This window comes from Lonchura striata, chromosome 4A (assembly GCF_050655825.1).
Source record: "Lonchura striata isolate lonStrDom1 chromosome 4A, ASM5065582v1, whole genome shotgun sequence".
NCBI lineage: Eukaryota > Metazoa > Chordata > Aves > Passeriformes > Estrildidae > Lonchura > Lonchura striata.
This window is the reverse complement of record NC_140742.1, coordinates 5,218,306-5,240,743: the sequence shown is the minus strand read 5'-3', so window position 1 is coordinate 5,240,743 and position 22,438 is coordinate 5,218,306. Positions and strand designations below refer to the sequence as shown.

At 48.9% G+C, this 22,438-nt stretch overlaps 1 protein-coding gene across 1 annotated transcript; it reads right to left on the bottom strand.

Moving 5' to 3' along the window:
• Window positions 1-7,906: 7,906 nt before the first annotated feature.
• On the bottom strand, window positions 7,907-18,409 carry ITM2A (integral membrane protein 2A). The gene is made up of 6 exons (XM_021537736.4): window positions 18,281-18,409; window positions 13,749-13,880; window positions 13,344-13,532; window positions 12,232-12,342; window positions 11,019-11,169; window positions 7,907-8,985 (listed from the first exon to the last, which is right to left on the bottom strand). The coding sequence occupies exons 1-6, from the start codon at window positions 18,362-18,364 to the stop codon at window positions 8,897-8,899; spliced, it is 756 nt and encodes a 251-aa protein (XP_021393411.1). The 5' UTR covers window positions 18,365-18,409; the 3' UTR covers window positions 7,907-8,896.
• Between the last annotated feature and the right edge of the window lie 4,029 nt (window positions 18,410-22,438).

The following is a 22,438-nucleotide window of genomic DNA, read 5'->3' as shown; positions in this document are numbered from 1 at the left end:
ACCCAGAAAATCCCGTGGGTGCAGCAGCGCTTTCCCCCTGCCACTTATTCAAATGAGTGTTAATTATCTTTCTTCAGAGGAAGCTGCTGCAATGGTCGGGGTTGGTGGCAGGAGATGAATTCAGGGGACACCTCCTTGCCCTCTGCTCCAGGTGACATCTGCTGGGACCACTCTGAGATCTCACAACCCCTGGGGATGCTGCCACAACAACTGCAGAATGAAGATGTCCCTTAGATTAGCAGGAGGTGGATTTTCATGCCGTGGGTATTTTTGCCATGCCCCTGTATTTTTAGTGTCTCAGGATCCACGAGCTGGACTCAATGATCCTTTGGAGTCCCTTCCAACTCAGAATATTCTGTGAATCTCTGAAATAATCTGAATAATCTGGTCTGCAGCACTGGAATGGGAATCTGAATGAGAATGTAACTGAGAACAAAAGCACCCAAACCCCAAAATATCCCCTTTACTCTGCAGGAAGGGTTTCCTCTGGTTGTTATCACTGAGCAGCAAAGCACTGAGCCCTCAGCCCGTGCCCTCACCAGGCTGGCTCTGGGCTGAAGTGACAGGTGGCTTTTGGGCACAGAACCAGCTTTAATCCCTGCTGGGCCAACACAAAGCCATTGCAGCAAGAGTGCAGCCCCAGGGGTGGTTTGAAGGATGCCTGGGGAGCTTGAGCTGCTCAGAATGAGCAGTGAACATTTTGGGAGCCTTACTCACACAGGGCACAAGGTGGCTGAGGGTGCAGGGTCAGGGGAAGCAGAGTTCTGGGTCTGCTCCAGCCCTGCCTTATTTCCATCACCTCCCCCGTGCTCCCTGCCCGGCAGCAGCTGCACAACCTCTCATAACCCTCGGGCACCCTCTCCCCTGCCCCTGGCACCGTCAGAAGAGACCCAGCAGCTTCCTTGGGGATTTTCTCTGCGTGCTGAGACCCAGAGCTGCCCTCGCATGTGACAGCTGGCACAGCAGTGGGAGCACAGCCCCCCTTCCCTTCCCTTCCCTTCCCTTCCCTTCCCTTCCCTTCCCTTCCCTTCCCTTCCCTTCCCTTCCCTTCCCTTCCCAGATGGGATCAGAGCCCACTCCCCTGCCTGGCCACCACCCTGGACCCCCAACACCCCCTGAGGTCTGCTCTGATGAATTCCCTGCTTTGGCTCCACGTCATTGCTGCTTTGTCCAGGGAATCCCAGAGATCTCCTTTTGCCATGGAAAGGGCTGATTTACAGCTTCTCCTACCAAAGCAGAATTTTTGTCCTCTCATACATCTTTTCTTTTATCAGCATTGTTTTATTTGCTGTTTTGTCACATGGTTGCTCAACATCCTGAGCAGAGTCCCCGTTTCTCTGTAACTTGTCAGATTTTCCTGCTGGGGTTAAGGCAGCTTTGACACATTTTTTTACTGCAGTTTTTACTTCCTTTTTCACTTTGCTGTTAGAAATGAACCTTGGCCCCAGCAAGTGGGGTGTAAATGCACACACAGAGCACCCCTGGCACTGCTGGACTCTGTTCCTCACACCCCAATAACTAAAAACAACCTCCAGAGAGTGAACCAAATATGAGCCCACCCCATCCAACACAAAAATAAAAAGCTAAAATCTTGTCAGAGATGTTTTGATAAATATCATGACCAAAATTAAGCAGGATCCATCAGGGCAGTGCCTGGTTCATGCTGCCAGTTAAGTCAGGGCAGAGGAACTGCAGCCTTTGGGGTGATAAACTCTGAGAATTTGACTTACACCATCTACAGCTCTCGCCAAACATCTCATTTAGAAAAAAAGATTTGGTTATGTAAAACCATGAGAACAAAATTATAGAGAAAAAATGTAGTAATGTCATTACCTCAGAGGGGAAGACATGGTTCTGGTTCCTGCTTCCAGCTCTGTTCTTGTCTCTTAGGTCACACCAGCCCTGTCAGGGCCAGGGTTTGTTCTGGGCTACCCAGAGGTGCCACCATGAGGTTAAAGGGAGGGGGAGAATGGAGCTCCTTGGAGGTCAGGTCACCACGAGGCTGAGCGCAAATCATCAAGATAATAATTTTCTACACCATTTTGCTCAAGTTTTCTTCTACTCCCATTTTTCCTCCCCGAATTCAGGGAAGAAAATGAAAAGTCCAAGCAACCAACAAAGGCAGGATGAACACAATGATGTGACTGAGTGCCATAAGGAATTGTGAGAATGAACCTTAAGAATGACTCTCTTAACTCATCTCCCCTTTTCCCAGGGGCCCAACAGAGCTGTGAAAAGGGAATAACTTGGTGAGGCTCCAGCTCCTGGAAGGTCATGGCTTTTACCACCCACAATGTCCAGCTTTGCCTCCCCACTTGCACTCCCACAAGTCCCAAGAGAAAAAACTTATTTTAAAGGATTTAACCCAGCCAAGCTCTTGTTTTGGCTGACTCCTTCCCCTCATGTGCCACCAGATCACCAGTCCTGTGACCAGTGCCATTATCTGGGACAAAGCACAGCCACAGGACGGTGGATATTTAAGGGCAGGGTAACTCCCTGTGGTCACACAAACATCCAGAGAAAGTTCTCAGGAGACCTGAGTGTAACAGAAGCTGAAACTCAGCTGTAAGGTTCTGTTTGAATGAGAAGTTTCTTAATTAAGTAAATCAACACAAACCATCAAAGCCCACAGCCCAGCCTTGTTCCTGCTGCTTAACAGCCTAAAAATCTTAAAGCAGCACCATCCTAAATCCAAAAAGAACAGCAGCACTGCCCATATTGGTGTCATGCTGTTCTTTGAGGTCCTTCACCCAAAATTTCTCCCTCTGGGCCTGTCTGCCCCAGCCCAGAGTCTCTAATGGGACTTCAAATCCCTGGTGAGATCTGGTTCAAATCATTACCGTGCTCAGCCATAGATCCAGCTCTGCAGAGAGGACACATCTTGCCTTCAAGCACAAGAGGGTTTTGGTTGGTTTTTCAAAGAAAATAGAAATGAAAACACAAAAAACCAAGAAAATCAAATTATATGGACAAAGCATAATTAAGGGTTTTGTGGAAAGAAGCCATCAGCTCCACTGAGAAAAATATTGGGATATATGGGTCTGCAAAAGGATAAATGCACATTATCCAATATATCTGCAAATGGGATATTTATTGAAGAAACACAAAGTGTTTCTGGTCTAGGGACCTGGTCTAGTGGGAGGTGAACTGGCAGGGGGTTGGAACTCAATGGGCTTTAAGGCTCCTTCCAACCCAAACCATTCTGGGATTCTAAAGTCTATGAAGATCTGCAGCTCACTTTTTCCTCAGACAGCCACAAATTTGGTTTTCCCTCAATCAAGGGGGAAAACAGAGCCTGAGAAGTGCCCCAGCAGGCAGCAATCCTGGGCAAGCTGTGCTCAGCCAGCTCCACCAGCACAGCCTCGCCACGGCAAACCCTTGGAGACGAGGGGGGGAAGAGGAGAAGCCGTGGCTTTGGAGCATCCTTAGGGATGCAGCAGTGCCCTGATTCCTCGGCAGCAGCAGGAGAGCGGGGAGGGGAGCAGGAGGGAAGGCAGCTCACGGTGAGGCACTGATGGAATTGATAAGCACCGAGCCCTTCCTGTGCCCCTCCCGGGGAGAGCAGCAGCAGCCCCGGGGTGTGTGAAAGTCTGATCCTCCCGCCGGTTTGGGGTTTTTTTGCTCATGAGATGAGGAGGCAAAGCTGTAACTGCTTTCAGCTTCAGGCTGGGTGACAACGCACACTGGTAAGGGAAGGGTGGTCTGAAGTGGGGCTTCTACATTACTCTTATTTTTCAAAAAAATTAAGGATTAATTAGTGCAAAGGGCTGAGAACATGAGATGACAAAAGCTACGACCCCCAAGGGCAGAGAATCCAAAGGAGTGAATTACTTATCACCAAGTGACCACTGAGATCATCACCCCGCAGAACCCAACAGCCTCCACAGCCCTTCCCTCCCAAGGGATTTTGGGGTGGAAAGCATGGGCTTATCCATATAATCATGGAATGGCTTGGGTGGGAAGGGACCTTTAAGGTGATCTCATTCCACTCCTGCCACGGGCAGGGACACCTTCCACTAGCCAGGTTGCTCCAAGCTCCATCCAACCTGGCCTTGAACACTTCCAGGGATCCAGAGGCAGCCACAGCTTCTCTGTGTCCCCTGTGCCAGGGTTTCCCCACTCTCACAGGGAAGGGCTTCTTCCCAATATCCCACTTAAACCTCCTCCATCCATGGATCCATTCCTGATGAATCCCACATGCTGACACACTCATTCCAGAATAAAAGCACTGGGTTCCACACCAACAAGGGATTAGGCCTGTGGGAAAGAAGTTCCGTGCTCCAGAATCAGGTGTCCACCCATGGGTTTAACCCACAACAGCTCCAAACATCAACAAGCCCTAAAATGGAACAGCTCAGGAGAGCCCAAACATTTCTGCAAGACACAAATACCCATCCACAGTGAGAATGAGTGTGCAGACAGGAAACTCACTCTCACAGCTGTTAAGGTGGAATTCAGGGCTGTCACAGCACAAAAAGAGAGAAATTACATTCAAGTAAACAGAATAGTTAAACTATAAGAAATAATTTCCTTGGGAGGTGGAGTGGAGGTGGAGAGCCTCTAATTACTCTCAAGACAGGAAATACACCCATCCTATTGCCTAGGTAATATCACAAATATATACTCATAATGAAGAAATAATGTTAATGCAATAATGCTACTGTAATTATCCATATTGTAATTATTTTGGTGGCAGCCTGGAAGCTTCAATCAGTGCTGGCAGCAGAGCCATCCCCCACCCGGCCTGGAATTAGGACAGGCAAAGCAGCTTTAATCCTTCCAAGCCTGACCTCGAGCTCAGCCCTCCCAGGAGGGTAATTCAGGCACAGAGTGGAGGTTTTGGGGCTGCACCCCATTTATCTGGTCCTACACAGCTCTGCTGTGACCCCACCTGCAGTGCTGTGTCCAGGGCTGCTGTCCCCAACATCAGAAGGACACGGAGCTGTTGGAATGAGTCCAGAGGAGGCCAAGGGGCTGCAGCAGCTCCCCTGTGCAGACAGGCTGGGAGAGCTGGGGCTGTTCTGCCTGGAGAAGGTTCTGGAAGAAGAGACCTTCCAGTGTCTGAAGGGGCTAGAAGGAAGCTGGAGAGGGAATGTTCGTCAGGAAGTACAGTGACAGGACAAGGGGGATTGGGTTCACACTGAAACATGGCAAATTTGGATATACAGAAGAAATTCTTCCCTGGCACAGAGAAGCTGTGGCTGCCCTATCCCTGGAAGCATCCAAGGCCAGGTTGGATGGGGCTTGGAACAACCTGGGGTAGTGGAAGGAGCTCCTGCCTGTGGGAGGGGATGGAATGGGATGAATTTTAGGGTCCCTTCCAACCCAAATATCCTGGGATTCTGGGACATGGGTTCTCTTCAGGTCCAGGGTGCTCAGTGCTGAGATTCCAGCCATGGCTCAGCCCAGACTCTGCTGAGCACAGCTGGATTTTGGGGAGTTTCCCAAGAACTAACAAAGTCCACAGGAGCCAGCCCGGAGTTGCTGGAGCCCCGGCAGGCTGTGTCCCCCAGCCCTGCACAGCCCTGGCAGTGCTGCTGGGGTGGAGGTGACAGTTTCTGCCTGTCACAGCGAGCACAGCTGCTCTGCAGCGGGCCCTGCACAGAGCTGAGCTTATCACCAGAAAAGTCTGGCTTAGATGAGCAGTTTATCAAGTCTGAGGTGCTAAAGCTCCTTTTCATACCAGCCCAAAGCCTCAGGGTGTCTTTCAAAGGTCTCCACACTACCCCTATTTTTTTTCTCAAGATCTTAATCTCAAGATATTTATATATGCAAAGAAGTTCAAATTTTACAGAGTTTTATGAACAGAAAGCCTGGAGGAGAATGAAGTTCTAATTTAGACCATTTCATACTCTAATGGAAGAGTCTGTCACCACAGCCACCCACGCCTCAGCAGTCACACAGAGCAGCAGGTTCTGCAAAGGGCAACAGCATCTCCTCTGAGAACCAAAATCAACTGTGTTCTTAATAATTGTTTCTCATATGTATTTCTGACTAAAAAACCCTGAATGAACTCCCATGTAATGCTGGAGGAGGAAATATCCAAAGGGCTGCATTGCCAGCTTCATGTTGAAAAGGTATTTAAAATTAACATCTAATTTTGAATTTATTTGGTCAGAAAATGAACCTGCCAGCTCCCCCAAGGAAGCTGCCCAAAGTTCCTGCAGAGATCTTGCTGATTGTCCCGTGCCCACAGGATGCTTTTGCAGTAAACACAGATGTAAATGAAGCTCTTCCAGTAAATGAGTTTGCATTTTGCAATGTCACCCCCTCAGCCACCGCACCCACATCTGTAGTACAGTTCCACTCAGATATTAACAGGGCTTTACATAGGTTAAGTTCTAGTATAAAAATGTTCCTTACAATAGATAAAAATGAAGCAAAGACACTGAGCACCAGTAGGATGAAGCTTTGATCAAACCAGTTTTAGGTTTAATTTTGGTAAAACACCTGAAAAACTGTCTGTTGGGTGAATACACCAAGCTTTTACCAATTACACACAGTTTACACCCACGTTTGCTGCCTGTGCCATCTACTGGTGCAAAGGACTCCTCCAACTTGTGCTCCTTCCTGCTTCTATAGCCCTGCTGAACACAGGAGCTGCTCAAACCCAAACACAGCATTAGAAGATCCCAGGAATACCTTCAAATTCCAGTATTCTGGCTTGGACACCCAGCCCCAGCCTAAAACGCTTAGGGATAGATCACAAGGCCAGCAGAGCACAGGTGGGACCAAACCCAGCTCACCTCAGAGCAGGTGAGAACAATCTGTTCCTCCTGTCCCTGGCTCCCTGCCTGGAACATCCAATAACATCTTGAAGAACTGACTTCACTTTGTTCCAAAGGTACAGAAAATGTTCCAGCCCACGTGGAAGCAGGTCCAGCATTCCTGGCTGGAGGTGCATCCACTGCATGGACACTCTTGAGCTGGGGAAAGAACAATTCCTGGGTTTTACTTTCCATAAAATCAGACCTCAGTGCTACAAGCAGGTGCTTCTTACTCTCTACAACCAACACATCCCCAGGTCCTACCACTCAAGGCTTCCAAAAGAACTCATCCTGGTTATCCCCCCAGCCAATCCAGAGGAGCAGGAAATCACACCTTGTCCAAGGACACAAAACCTGAGGAAAAACTTCCCAGGGCAGCTGCTTCTCCCATTAACACCTGTGAGTGAAGGGAACCTGGATCACAGTGACAGGAATTAGAGCTTTCTACAGCATTTAATTCAGTATATACTTCAACTTACTGAAATACTCTCCTGTGCACCCTATTTTAGAGCCAAAGCTCTGGTTTTGGGCCACATCCTTGGGGGGAAGAGCTGTGTTCGTTTCTGTGCTAAAATTCCTGTGTTCTTTCCCCTGCAGCTTCCTGAGCAATGACAGAGCACAAACGCCTCTCCCTCCCCTCTGCCCTCTGTGCAGAAATCCTGTTTTCCTTCCAGCTGCACAATCCCAGGCACTTTCCAGGAAAGCCACAAAGGTTCAGCAACACTTTAGCTCTGAGCCCCAGTGCTCTCAGGGCAGGACTCTCCTGTCTGAGCTTCCAGCAAAGCTCAGGGTCAGAGCTGAGGGTTCATTAACCTCTGTACAGCCCCTCATTAACACCCAGGAACACCCTGGGACAGCCTCATCACCAGCAATATTCAAATGAATTGTAAATACACCCTGTCCTTGCAGTGAACGCCCCCAGAGCTGCCCCTGGGGATCCTGTTTGGAGAGCTGTCTGTTCTTCCCTCTGTTCCTCGAGCTTGTCTGGCACCACAAAGCATTTCCACAGCAGCAGAAGAGGAAATTCAGCTTCACAAGCTCAAAAAGAAGAGGGGTAAGAGAAGAGCAGTGCACACTGCCTTGGGCCCACAGCATCACCCCCTCACCTCTGAGCACCAAACACAACACAAACACCAAAGTTTTAGAGAAACATTTATTATAGGGTTGCAGAATTTATGCCAATATAAAGTCCCTTAATAAAACTCTCAAGTTTATCAACTGCAGGACACTAACTCTTCATTCTTTTTACACTGCAGCTTTCCAAAAAAAGGGAACAATGCTCTGACTGCAGCAGTAATGCTACTTGCTCATAAAAAGTTGATCTAAAAAGTTTTATATAAGCCCAAGTAGTTTAAGTTTACAACTACAGTCACGTTCACAAGTGAGCTATACCAGAGCAGGCCCTGGAAATAAGAAGTTACAGGATAAACCAAGTCATAACCAAAAATACTGACAAGCTTTAAGAGCAACTCTATCAGAATCTAACAACTAAATGCCACAAAACCAAACTAAGGGAGAAGAACTCAACATAAGCTCAGGGAAGGTTCCAAATATACATACGAATTCAATACAGTAATTGCACAAAAAGAAACAGGGTAGTGTTAAAGGTTTCTGATCACTGAGCTTGGATTTTACATGCTGCACACATGGTCGGTAAAATAAACCTTTAATGAGCCAGATCAGGAAGGTTTTTGAGCCAGGATACGGAGTGCAGAGCTATTCTACAGAACTACACAAGATGTGCAAACCACAGATTATTAATATTAATCATTCTGTGAAAGTTAAGGTGAACATAACTGGTTCCAGCCAAGGAACTGGTTAACATTTTTATATATATATATTTTTCTGCCATTCCCAGATTACACTAAATCAAACACATTCAACAGATAAACTGATATTAGCCTTCTAAAAAAACCTTACTCAAATTTAAGTTTTACATGAGACAACTAAAAAGTTATACCAAGGATCAACAAAAGCTGAAATGGTGACTTTGTCTTCTGAAATACAAGCAATACACAGAAAATGCATAAGGCTTTTGATTATCACTGCACGGTTTAATTGCAGAAGTCGATGTCTAATGCTGACTTCTCCAAGAAGGTGTGACCTGGTCACCTCCCATCTGTCACCTTTCACTGCTGACAGATCTTTGTCTCGACCACGAAAGAGTTTTCAAAGTGTCTGATTGAGTGACAGTTCTCCGCTGCCCGTTTCTGCACACCTGGGGACGAGAGAGGACAAGAGGCTGAGTGAAGGGATCCCCAGCCCAGAGCAAGCACTGCCAGCCTTCCATCGCTGCAAGACACAATCATTCAGAGCATGGAGTTTCTCCAGCCAGGAACTGCCACCAGAACCTGCTGTGGGGCTGTTTTCCATCCCAAATCCCTCACCCAGTATTTGCACAGGGTGTGCTTTGCAGAGTACTTAAACTTGGGAGGATTTACCTCACTCTGGTTCTTCCTAACACTATTAAAGTGATTTTCTCTATTTTGGGACATGCTGGCACTGGGTCTGACCCAGGCAGCTTACCTGTATCAGCTGTGGCTCAGTAAGAGACAGGAACACTGCAGTCCTACCATCAAAGAGCTGCTCTCCTCAATCACTTCCATTTGCAGTAAAGTCGGAAGGATTTAGTTTGTTTAGTAAGCAGAAATTGCTCAAATGAAGCAAGAGAAGTACCAGCTCTAAACCCCACCAGGGCACTGCTTTGGTTTATAAACACCTAAAATCCAGGCTTGTCCTTCAATCCCAAGGCATCAGGATAGAGGTGAAGTTTCCAGAGCCAACCTAAGAGCATGACCAGGGTTTCTCCAAAGCCTCCAAGTTACAAATCCAGGGAATTGACACAGCACCTGAGGTCAGTTTGATCTAAGATGAACACACAAACTCCACAGAAGCTGGGGGCCAAGGCAGCACTAGCTCAATGAGAATAAATGAAAAGATTTTTCCAGAGAAGTTCCAGGAGTTTATCCACTGCAGTCTCATTTCTGTGACATGGCTGGTACATTGTGTGCTAGAAATGAGATGGGGAAGGCAAGGCAAGACTTGTCCCTGAACAATTTTCTCCTCAGTTGGATCAGATTTCCCACCCTCTCCCCACTACAGGCAAACAAGGAGAGTTACAGCACAGCAGCTGTACCAGGAAACATTTTCCATTTAGCAGAATCCTTTTGTACAAATTCTCTGCAGGAATCTTTTACTCTGCAGCAGAAATGTCAACATGTAAGAGCAGGATGATCTCAGGGAACATCATAAACACTCTTCACAGGGCTGTCTATAGACACAGCAGCTGTCAATTTAGCCTTATTCCCAAAATCATTCTCACAACAGCACAGTCACATGCCTCTGCCTCCCATGAGGGCAGGGTGTTTAGTGTTCCTCCATGTGTCCTACATAGAACCCCTCTGCTGCTCCCACAGAAGGAGCCTTGCTTCCATCCACAACAGGATGTTGTGTGCAGCAAGCTGCAGATGTGGCTCCTGATGCTGCAACTGGGCTGAGGAAACTCTTGCCCAAGAGCTTGGCAGCCAAACCAGAGCAGAGAGTCCTGACAAACCAAACATTTGCATTCTGAAAGGCTCTAACTGACAAAGGGTTAGCTCACTGTGTTTGGTGGGAGCAGCAAATACGAAAAGCTTTGAGCTACAGTGAAACAAAATTCACAGTATCAGATTTCTGCCCCCCCCAGGCCTTGTCCCAGTAGGTCAGAGCACAGACACCTCAGCTTAGTCCCTGTCAGGGGGTGGCAGGAGCACACAGGCAATAAAGAGCCAGAACTCAGCAGTTCCTCTGAAGTGTTCTTCCTCTTTCAGAGAGGAAGTCTGGGATGTCCGGAGATCACTGTTCAATTACTTTTTTTTTCAGAGCAAGTAAAGCAGAAGAAAATATTTTTATTTGCTGCTCCTGTAACCCAGTTTTAGATAGGACAAGGACAGAATAAGCTGCGCCTACAGAGACTCACATTACCTGATGGATTATATGAATTTTAGGGTCAAACCAACTTTTAACTTCAACCAAAAATTGGAACAGGAACAGACTTAAATTTGGTTTGGGCATGTAACCTGTAATTGTGCAACTGAAACTTTCTCAGCATGTTCACATCCAGACAGGGAGGGGAAATACCCAGCAGGGCGAGGAGTAGCCTCAGCTTCTGCTGAACACTCAAGATTTCCCAGATTAAAAACTCCCCAGGTTTAAGTTTTTACCCCTTCCCTGGTTAAACAATACATTTGCTTTTTCCTGAGGGGAACTTACCCAAGATTTGGTCTCTGCGCTGAAGCCTGAAGGTCTCTTTCCCCACACAGAGCTGGTAGATGAAGATGCCCAGGTCAGACACGTTGTCGATCTCCTCTGTCACCACCATCTCCTCACGCACCAGGTACGTCTGAGGCAGGTAAGAGCCAGTCTGCAAGAGACAAAGCCTGAAGGTACAGACTGCTGCTAACAAGGGACAAACCACTGCCTTTCTCTGCTTTGGAAGGGATTCAAGCAGCAGAGTTTTAATACCAAGATACACTGAGCTCAACCAGTCTCATACCAGGGAAGTTAAAAACTGACAGAGGCCATTTCCAACAGCTGCAGTTACATTCAAACAAAGCACAATTAACCTCAACTCTGCAAGCCTCATGTGAAGCAAATGTAAATAGAACCTGGTCAGGTTTATCTGTACACAAAGTTTGCAGCTAAAAGAGAAACAAAATATTGTGAAAGACTCCAGGTTTGAGGCAGTGTAATTCTAATATTAAAAAGGCAAGGCAACCTACAGAAGGCTTCACCAGATGCTCCCAGCACTACTGAAACAGCTTCCCACTCCCCAACTGCTAAAAACAGGGGCATGTCTTCATGAAGCTATAAAAAAGAATGCAACAAGCAAAACTAGACCAGTGGCCTCTAGAACCAGGTGTAAGAGAGCCAATGATTTTTTTTAAAAGTCTATTTGATGCATGATATCCAAGTATTGCGTTCAACTGGGAAGCAGCAGCCAGCTCTATCAACTTGACCCATAAATCATCTTGGAAAAACACTGGTTTTAGTCACTGAAGAGTCAAATGCTTGTGGTGATCTCATAACTGCAGTGCCAATAACTGGGGAACAAGTTCACATTGTTCTTTTCAGTAAAACCCTCATGGGGCGAGCGAGCTAGCCGAGAGTAACTCTCAGGTTTAGGCTTTCAATCATATTTGGAGCTTTATCAAATTCCTTTCTAACAGCTAAATTTAACCTTATCTGCTGGTTGCTTTCAGCTCTCATAAAGCCAGGTATTAATAAGAGCATTAGGCATGAATCTACTCAACATAATATACACTGACAGCTGGCCTGAACTTCAGTGCAGTGACTGAGCCGGGGGATTACGGACTTTGATGGAGGGAGGACTGTTCTAGCAAGGGCCTGGGGCTCAGGAGCAGCACCCAGCACTCTCAGCAAAGGCAGCCTGTCAGCAGAAGGCAGCAGCAAAGCTCCCACATACCGCCAGCTTGGCGAAGAGATCCATCAGATTCCTTGGAGGCATGACTATGGAAGTGTTCAGTGGGATCACGTAGCAGTTCCCCAGCTGCAGGTCGAGGTACGCTGTCAAAAGCTGTTTTAAAAACAAGTTTTTAATTAGTCAGGGTGTCTTTGATTAGGAGAATACAATTCCATCAGGAGCAAAGCAAGCTAAAAAAGCTGGAGATCACTCACAGCTACTACAAACGTGATGCATTCAGGAACTGCCCCGTGTAAGAACTGAACTGTTACCACTCTGGCAAACCAGCAATAGTTTAAAAAACTTTCCTAGATAAGAGAAAGCTGAATATAAAAGCAGCTTCTGCCATAATTGTAAAGGAGTACAGTTTGTACTAACACAGAGGAAGTATTTGGAATATGATCTCATAACTAAAAAGGTCTAATTAAACACAGTGCAAACAAAAGGTATCCAGCTGCTGATAAACAATGATTCCCTTTAAATAGTTCTTCAGGAAAAGTGTTGGTCCCTACAAAAATCTCATCAGCCTTGCCACTGAGTGCAAGAACTGCAGCAACTAGAATTATCTGTTTATTCTATCTGCATTGCCAAGGCTGGATTTACAACCAACCTCTGAGAGCTTTTACAGCTGACTGAGGATAATGTTAACACTATCAACACAATTTGATTAAAAAGTCAAATGAAAGCCACCCTCTCCTCTTTGCCTTACAGAAGCTCCAAGCAACTACACAGCACTGTCAGGTTCCAGTTTTCAGCTGCTTGAAGTGATTTTTCAATGCCCTTCTCCTTACACCTGTTTGCAATTCTACATTTTGCTGTGACATTGTGCTAAGTCCTCAGTCCCTTAACTCACATTTATGATGTTCTCTATTTACACAGGATTCTTTATCCAGCAGCAAGTGGCACTTGCAGATATCCCACGGGCGCTGCACAGCACTGAAATGCATTTTTCTGGGAAACAGCTCAGAGCTCCTACCCGCAGTGACTGTAACACCCGTGCAGAGTTAATCCCTCTGTTCCCGAGTTCACAGGGTCAGCTCTGGCACGCTTAAAGCCCAGGAGCAGCCTGTGCAGACCGGGAGCTTTGCGGCCCGGAGCCAATCCCCGACACTGACCCTGTCGAAGTCGTGCACGATGGCGGCGGGGTCGCTGTCGGAGAACTTGGGCACGGGCACGTCGATGATGGCGATGTTGTCGTCCTCGCGGATGTCGGCCTCCTCGGCGATGGGCAGGAAGTACGGCTCCACCGCGCGCTCCCGGCCCTCGTTCTCAAAGTAGCACATCTCCCCTCGGTACACCTTGTGCTGGGACACGGGCAAGGTGGGCAATGAATGCACAAAGCAGCTTTAACTCTGCGCTTCTGTCTGCTGAGACCGAGCACGGCTCTGTCACGCCCAAAGGACACACGCTCGCCATGCCCTCATCATCTTTCTTTCCCCTTCATCTTCCCAGTCTACTGATAATCCATTTATGTATTTTTAAATCAATGCTGTTTAAATAAAAAAGAACCCTCAGATTACCTTTGGCATGAAGTACTTGTAGATGCAGGCTCCACCCACAACAACCCCTGCCAAGATGAACGCCAGGCCCAGCAGAGTCAAGAGACATCTTCCAGATGAGTTCTCACCCCTGTGTGTGGCAACTTCTGGGTCCTTTAAATAAAGAAGGGGAGAACTGAGAAAGGGCAGTTGCTCTGAATTTAAAGAAAGTTGTTATCAACTGCTTCACCTTGATCCACTGTCTCCTATTTCTTCTAGGTGTGGGAATTACAAGTCAGCATCATAAAATAAAACACTCACATGAAATGTTACTGCATCAAATTAAGATCAGTTTTCAAACAGCACCAAGAGTATTTTCTGAGTTAGAGGATGTTTTCTAGACAAACCTTTGACCAGAAACTATTTGAGATGCACAAAAGTTAAACAACTGTAACAAAAGATCCTGTGCTGCAGCCACACTCTTGTACAAAAAGCAGGATTTGTAGATCAAGGTCATTAAAGGTACAAAGTGTCTTCAGGCCTCTTCCCCTCCTCCTCTCACTATCACGTGCATTAACATCACTTTTCCTCCCAAAGCTGGATTAACAGAAGAAGCCAAGATACAACTTTGTCTCTTGGCTGGAGAGAAGACAACTGACACGAGTCACCAGGTTTTGGAACTATTGATATGCACAAGCAAAGTCCATTATGAAAGAAAACAACTCATCAGCTTAAACACAGCTTCCAATTATGCCAAATAAAAACAACTCCCTGTGGCACATCCTACCTTGCAGCCTCAAAATAACCTTTTTCCTACCCAAATCTCAGGAAATTTTGTTTCTAACAGCCTGAAATTTCTCCCTTTAGCTCAGCAGCTTGTTTTCCCCCACCCACTGTTCCCTCGAACAAAGATGACTGCACCCAAAGGAAACTACTCTCCAGTGGTGGCGAGTTGTGCAATCCTCACTGCAAAGGCAGAGGTGGTGTCTGAAACGAAAATTTAACCTTCCAGAGCTCCTGCAGCACCTTCCCAGACTTCCAGCTGCAAGCCAAGTGAAGAGAACAGCAAAAGTGCTGTCAAACAGCAAACAATCAGAAGAGACATTCCCTCCTGGAATCACATGCTGGGTTTGAGTCTTTAAAAGGAAAAAACAAAACACAAAAACAACCACGAAACCCAAAATGTTTAGATAACCCCTGTATTTGGTCAAGAATGTCCCTTTAATGATTCCTGACTCCAGGATTTAATAGCTTGCTTTCAAGATCTGCTCTTTGTCCCAGTCAGGAAGGAAGAAAATCGGATTTCACAGTAAAGGATCTTTTCCTTTGAGGTGTTCCCAGAATCAGTGGCTGGGCTGGGCACAGCAGCTTCCACAGCCTTTCTTTATTTGGGTCCTGCAGAACACAACACATTTAGTGCCCCGTGTTCCCAACAAGCACCAGCATTATCACCAGGGCTGCAATATTTCCATGCTCAGCAAGATGCAGAGCATAAAAGTCAGAGCCATCAGTTATGCAAGTGCTGAAACAAACCCCAAGCTGTTTTGTGAAAGTCAATACTCCCACATTCCGCTCGCGCATCCTCCAAACACAAAAATGTTGGTTCAGCAGGACACAAGAAGCTGCTACAATTGGCATGTGAAGCATTTGTTAAAAAAGAAACCAACTACAAAACCAAAGCCAATCCCTTGTTTCAAGTCAGAATGATGCCACATTTCTGTGGCACTGTGTGAAAATCTCTTTTCAGGGTTAAGCAGCTGTAAGATGGAGATTAATTCTGTTCTCTCCAGGTTCTCCCACCCTCACCTCCACCTTGGAGCACCTTACTCATCCAGCCTGTCCCTACTTGAACACACCAGTCTGCACCAGTTTTCGCACTGCAGCCATCCCAGCGCAGGGGTGATGTCGACATCTAATTAGCTACACTTGCACTACACCTATTTCAAACAAAGCAAAGCTACTTGAGCATATGAAGCAGCAATGCAGGCAGCTGAACCTGAGAGGGAAGAGTTGACAGAGCTGCTAAGAGAACACAATAGCAAGGTTTTGCTCGAGCAGGTTACAAAACCTCTGCACAAAAGAAACAGGTAAAAGTCGTCAAAAACCTACAAAGAAAATGCAGCTCTAAGTTGTAACAAGCAAAGCGAATGAGGGATAAGAGACAAGAAAAATCTCTTGTTTGAACACTGCTGACAGCCCCAAAGAACCTGCAGGGAGAATATGCTGCAAGCTCAAGGGTTTGTGCAGATACTCCAGGGGGCTCTTATTGTGCTGTTTCAGCCAACATTAACCTTTAAGCTTGTTTGCTCTGCACAAAAATTCCAGCTAAAGAAGACATTAACAACCACTCCAACAAGTTTGTCTTGCAGTAAAATTATGAACTTGGTGTTTATATGCAACTCCAAGCCCTGAAGTCAGAGTGGAGAGTTGTTAAAATCCCACAAACATGTGTGCAAACACACAGAATATTCCAAATTGAGAGGAGCAGCTCTCATGAGAACAGAAAAAAGGGGTATGCTTATTAGAACTATTCCAGTCAGAACTTTCACAGTACAGGGCTAGTAAATATATGTATAACCAGTTGCCTAAGGAATAGCTGAGGAGTTTGTCCTCAAGAAACTGGCCAGGCTAATGACACCTTCAAATTTCAAATCCTTTATCTACCTTGTTTTCCCACTTTCTCTCCTTTTGATCCTGTAATTGAGTGCTACTGTATTAAATGTGCATGCATCAAACTGACAGCTCAGAAGAGTGCACTGAGCAAGAAAATCACTCTGCATCCCTCTTTTGGAAGGAAGGCTAATTCAGGTGAGGCTGTGTAGGCTGGTAGGGAAGCTGCTTTCCTGATTACGGCTTAGAAGGGAAGAAAAAAAAGAAAAAACATAACTACAGTTCAACTCCAAAAGTTTTGTTGTTTCTAAAATTTTCTTACTCTCCTATTGCAAATAAACTCAGTCCATGCCATCTTCCCCGTCCAGAGTCACTGATATATTTACCTACAGCCTGAGCCTCTCCATCTCCCTAAAAACGCAGGACACCTTCAAAACAAATTTCCCACAAACGGGGAAAAGTTCCACTCAAGCCAGCGCCGCGCAGCTCGCTGGGAAGGAAAACCCAACCACAGGGTGCTCGCCTGGGTTTCTATTTAAAACCCTTTATGGCAGGTTTCTTAATTTAAGCGCGACACCCTCGGATCACCGCAGCTGCCGGGAGCGGAGGACGAGCCTCAGCCGGCTTTGTGTGCCCGGGGGGCTCTGCCCGGGGGCTGTGCCCGGGGGGCTGTGCCCGGGGGCTGTGCCCGGGGGGCTGTGCCCGGGGGCTGTGCCCGGGGGGCTGTGCCCGGGGGGCTGTGCCCGGGGGCTGTGCCCGGGGGGCTGTGCCCGGGGGCTGTGCCCGGGGGGCTGTGCCCGGGGGGCTGTGCCCGGGGGTCTCTGCCCGGGGGCTGTGCCCGGGGGCTGTGCCCGGGGGGCTGTGCCCGGGGGTCTCTGCCCGGGGTCTCTGCCCGGGGGCTTTGCCCGGGGTCTCTGCCCGGGGGGCTGTGCCCGGGGGGCTGTGCCCGGGGTCTCTGCCCGGGGGGCTGTGCCCGGGGGTCTCTGCCCGGGGGCTGTGCCCGGGGGTCTCTGCCCGGGGCTGTGCCCGGGGGGCTGTGCCCGGGGGTCTCTGCCCGGGGGGCTGTGCCCGGGGGCTGTGCCCGGGGGGCTGTGCCCGGGGGTTCTGCCCGGGGGCTGTGCCCGGGGGGCTCTGCCCGGGGGCTCTGCCCGGGGGTCTCTGCCCGGGGGCTGTGCCCGGGGGCTGTGCCCGGGGGGCTGTGCCCGGGGGTTCTGCCCGGGGGCTGTGCCCAGGGGCTCTGCCCGGGGGCTCTGCCCGGGGGCTGTGCCCGGGGGTCTCTGCCCGGGGCTGTGCCCGGGGGGCTGTGCCCGGGGGTCTCTGCCCGGGGGGCTGTGCCCGGGGGCTGTGCCCGGGGGGCTGTGCCCGGGGGTTCTGCCCGGGGGCTGTGCCCAGGGGCTCTGCCCGGGGGCTCTGCCCGGGGGTCTCTGCCCGGGGGCTGTGCCCGGGGGCTGTGCCCGGGGGTTCTGCCCGGGGGCTGTGCCCGGGGGCTGTGCCCGGGGGCTGTGCCCGGGGGCTGTGCCCGGGGGGCTGTGCCCGGGGGCTCTGCCCGGGGGCTGTGCACGGGGGCTCTGCCCGGGGGCTGTGCACGGGGGCTCTGCCCGGGGGCTGTGCCCGGGGGTTCTGCTCGGGGGGCTCTGCCCGCGCCGCCCCGGCCAGCCCGGGGCCGAGCTGGGAGCTTTAAAGCGCCGTGAGGAAACGCGGCGCTGGCACGGGCCCAGCGCGACACCAACAGCCGGGGTGTCACGGGGCACAGCGACAGCGCCGCGGAGCGGGACGGCCCCGCGGGGCTGAGGGGAGCCGGTCCCGCAGAGCGCGGCGGGCCGGCCGCCGCACGAGCCGGAGCCCCGCGGCCGCCGCCGCCTCCCGCGGCCGCCAGAAAATGGCGGCGGCTCCGTCTCCTCGGCCCCCCCACACCGCCCCCCTCCTCCCGCCGCCGCCGGCCGGGACGGCCCTGCTGCCCGCACCTTGTCGGCCACCAGCGCCTCGGCCGCCTCCTTCTTGGGCTCATCCTTGAGGGCGAAGGGCGAGTTGAAGGCGATCTTCACCATGGCGCCAGCGCTGCTGCCGCGTCCCGGAGCGGCAGCGGGGACAGCGCGGAGGGCGGGGCGGTGTCTGCGGGGGCCACGCCCCCAGCCCCGCCCGCGGGCACCGCCGGGCGCGCCCCCTGCTGGCTGCGCCCCCGCACGGCTCCATTCGCCGCACCTCCGTTCCCTTCGCTGCTCCGTTCTCCCCACAGCTCCATCCCCTTACAGCTCCATTCTCCCCACAGCTCCATCCCCCTACAGCTCCATTCCCTTCACAGCTCCATCCCCCCTCAGCTCCATTCCCCCCACAGCTCCATCCCCCCTCAGCTCCATTCCCCCCACAGCTCCATTCCCCCCACAGCTCCATTCCCCCTCAGCTCCATCCCCCTACAGCTCCATTTCCCCTCAGCTCCATTCCCCCCACAGCTCCATTCCCCCTCAGCTCCATTCTCCCCACAGCTCCATTCCCCCCTCAGCTCCATACCCCTACAGCTCCATTCCCCCTCAGCTCCATTCCCCCTACAGCTCCATTCCCCCTCAGCTCCATTCCCTTCACAGCTCCATCCCCCCTCAGCTCCATCCCCCCTCAGCTCCATCCCCCCTCAGCTCCATTCCCCCCTCAGCTCCATTCCCCCCTCAGCTCCATCCTCCCTCAGCTCCATTCCCCCTCAGCTCCATTCCCCCTCAGCTCCATTTCCTTCACAGCTCCATCCCCCCACAGCTCCATTCTCCCCTCAGCTCCATCCCCCCACAGCTCCATTCTCCCCTCAGCTCCATCCCCCCTCAGCTCCATTCCCCCCACAGCTCTATCCCCCCACAGCTCCCTCAGGCACCAGGAGCGGGTCCCGATGTGGAGAGTCGGGATTCAGGATGCTGGGAAAGGCCTCCGAGACCACTGAATCCCGCCTGGGACTGATCCCCACCTTGTCACCAGCCCAGAGCTCTGAGTGCCACCTCCAGTCCTTCCTTGGACACCCCAGGGATGAGGAATCCACCACCTCCCTGGGCAGCCCCTTCCAAGGCCTGACCACCCTTTCCATGGAGAAATTCCTGCTGCTGTCCAGCCTGAGCGTCCCCTGGCCCAGCCTGAAGCCATCCCCTCTCCCGTCCCTGTTCCCTGGGAGCAGAGCCTCCTCCGGCTGTCCCCTCCTGCCAGGAGCTGTGCAGAGCCAGAAGATCTCCCCTGAGCCTCCTTTTCTGCAGGCTGAGACCCCCCAGCTCCCTCAGCCTCTCCTGAGGCTCCCTGGGCACCAGTCCCAGTGCTCTGCCCTCACTGTGGAAAGAATTTCTTCCTCATGTTGAGGTGGAACTTCTCGTGGTTTAGTTAATGACCATTGCTCGTTGTCCTGTCACAGGGCCTGGCAGCATCCTCTGGCACCCCTTGGAGATATTGGTATGGATTGATGAGATCCCTCACAGTTTTCCCTTCTCCAGACTAACCAAGCCCAGCTCCCACAGTCTCTCCTCATCAGAGCGATGCTCCAGAACCCTCATCATACTTGTGGCCTCTCCAGCAGCTCCTTTTTTGTCCTCAAGTAACCCAGAGCTGGGCACAGCCTTCCAGAAGTGCCTCAGAAGGGAGAATGGAACACTTCATACATTTGACTGTCTGAAACAATCTTCATATGGATGGAAATCTGTGTCCGTCTCTCTAGAATTCGACTTTACAGCTCTACAAAGAAATCTGGTTTGAATCTGGTGCCCACACCATGGAACCCTTCCTTACAGACAGCTGTAATTAAACAGAGCTGAACACTTATGCAAATATTGCAATAAGTAATTCTTCTAAGTGTAAACAACATGCAGTGTGTATTCCAGCATTCAAAGCATGTTCCTGTTATTCCACAGATGGAATACACTGTGTTTCCTCTCAAGATCATAGGTTTGATATTGCTGCCTTTCATGTCCATAAGGGTTTTGACTTTGACTTCAGTCAGGGAAGAGCAAACTGTTTTATGTCTATTTAGCCTGACTTGGTCTAGTAACAGAAAATACTTTAACCTCATTTTATCAAGAAACCAGTGAAAAAGCAATTTTCATATTTCCCAGCTTTAGCGTGTTGGGAATAAGTCAAGCTCCACTCTCAAAGTCCTTGGAACACAGATTTAGAACACATTAAGAAGTTTCCTGTATGTCCAATGCAATATCTGTACTCTCCAAATTGGCAGTTGATAAATGCTGTGAATAATTTTTGGTATCTTAATCTAATGTAATTGCTTCATGCTTAAACAAATTGTCTTTAGCTTCCAATTACCCAACACGTTTATTTGAAAAAGAAGGCAGAAGTAAAACTAGAATAGCACAGAAATAGATCCCTGCTTTTTACCAGCTGTACATCCCAGATGCCTCACTGTCCATGTTCTGTTTCAAGGGGTGGACACACCTGGAAATATTGTGAAATATTGAAATATTGTGGTCAGAGAAAAAATAAGTTAAAGAATAGAAGGTTTGTTTTTTTTTTAATTTAAACTGGAACTTTCATATGATTTGTTGTGGATTTTATTTTAATGTGCATTTCTGTAGTGTATGTGACAATTATTTATCTTAACATGTTCAAAACTTATTTAAGATGTGCAGTGTCTGGGAGAAAGTCATTCCAGCATCATCAAACAGTTTTACACAGCTGATACTCTCAGTTCAGTCAGCAGCAACTCCTTCCACACACATCTCCTCCTACAATAATCTGTGTTTTGTAGAATACCAGCTTGGGAAGACATAAGAAAAAGATTTTATTTTTTTTCCCTTCTAGAAATCAGCAGGATGTTTGACTGAATAAATACTAGAGAACTCCATGGGTGACTCTCTCACTTCACCCCTAAAATGCTTTTCCACCTTAGTCCTGGTCCAGTTTTCTTTCAGACTTTTGCTATATATTGACTGCAGTTAGGCCTGGAAATCCCAAGCCATCTAAAGTCATATCATTTATTCTCATGAATTCTGCAATGTTTCTGCTTTTCTTTTCTGTTAAAATACCCTGGGGTGAATTTCCTGATATTTATTCTGAGGTTGTCTTTATTACCTTGGCAGGGAAGAGATTATCCCATGGTGCTTCATTATCTTTTCAATCCTTCTGGTGTCTGTAAAGTTAAAGCAACACTCCTCTAAAAAAATAACAAATACATGAAGCAAGTTGGTTTAGAGACTGCAGAGATTTGGCCAAGGGAAGGGAGAACTGGAATGCTGTGGTGGCTGTGATGCTGTTACCTTTACTCCCAGAGAAGAGAATTGTATTTCTTAGAAGTGCCACTGAACCCCAACGCCTCCCTTTTAGCAGCAGTGATGACATAAGGAGCCCAGACAGTCTAAGAATATTAAAGACCAGGCTTTGGGAGGTGAGGTTGTACCTTGTATTGCACCAGGCAGTGACTCAGCAGATAATCCCACTGGAAGCTCCTTTTTGAGCAATCCTGAATTAATTTTTAACATGTAGGAGGTTTTTTAGCTCTTCTAATACACTTTTTAAAAACGCCAGCCATAAGATGTGTTCACATTTATTCTATCTCCTTTTTTTTTTAGTCAGGACAATCCTTCCTTACTTTCTGGGAACAATGGGATGTTCTGTCTATCCTAGTTTTTGAAACAGTCTCACACTTTGAAGTAGAAGGTGCTGTGTATGTGCATAATCCTGACTCGTGTATCTTGTCCTGGCTCAAACAGAGCTGGGAGGAGGAGGAGGCTGCAGGCTGCCAGGACATGTGAGCACATGTTCTGCATTTCAGTGGTCACTCACAGCTCCTTAAACCTGAGTAATGTTTGGTTAGACATAAATCCATGCACAGAGTTCAGCACTGAAGTGTAAATTCACTCAGCTGAGCCTCACACCCTCACTGCTACTGCAGAGCTCACAGGGACAGCTCTCAGAGCTCCAACCTGGACTCAAGGTGTACAGAAACAGCAATTAATACAAGTAATAATTAACAGTTTTAAATATACACTATATCAAGCAGATGGGGTTTTTTTATGAGCAGTCTAATTACTGACAGAAATGCATTAAACAAGTATGTCATGCAGTGCTGTTAAAAATTAAAGAGAAACTACAAACTCTCTCCCAAAGACCTTCTCCCAGTTTGACATTTAATATTTATCCAGATGTCTGAA

Excerpts from the sequence above, each read along its gene's own strand:
- ITM2A (XM_021537736.4), bottom strand. The coding sequence starts at position 18,364 with ATGGTGAAGATCGCCTTCAACTCGCCCTTCGCCCTCAAGGATGAGCCC. Across the intron at positions 11,170-12,231 it reads ATCTCTTCGCCAAGCTGGCG|ACTGGCTCTTACCTGCCTCA; the intron begins GTATGTGGGAGC and ends TGTCTCTTGCAG. Across the intron at positions 8,986-11,018 it reads GCGCAGAGACCAAATCTTGG|GTGTGCAGAAACGGGCAGCG; the intron begins GTAAGTTCCCCT and ends TCTCGTCCCCAG.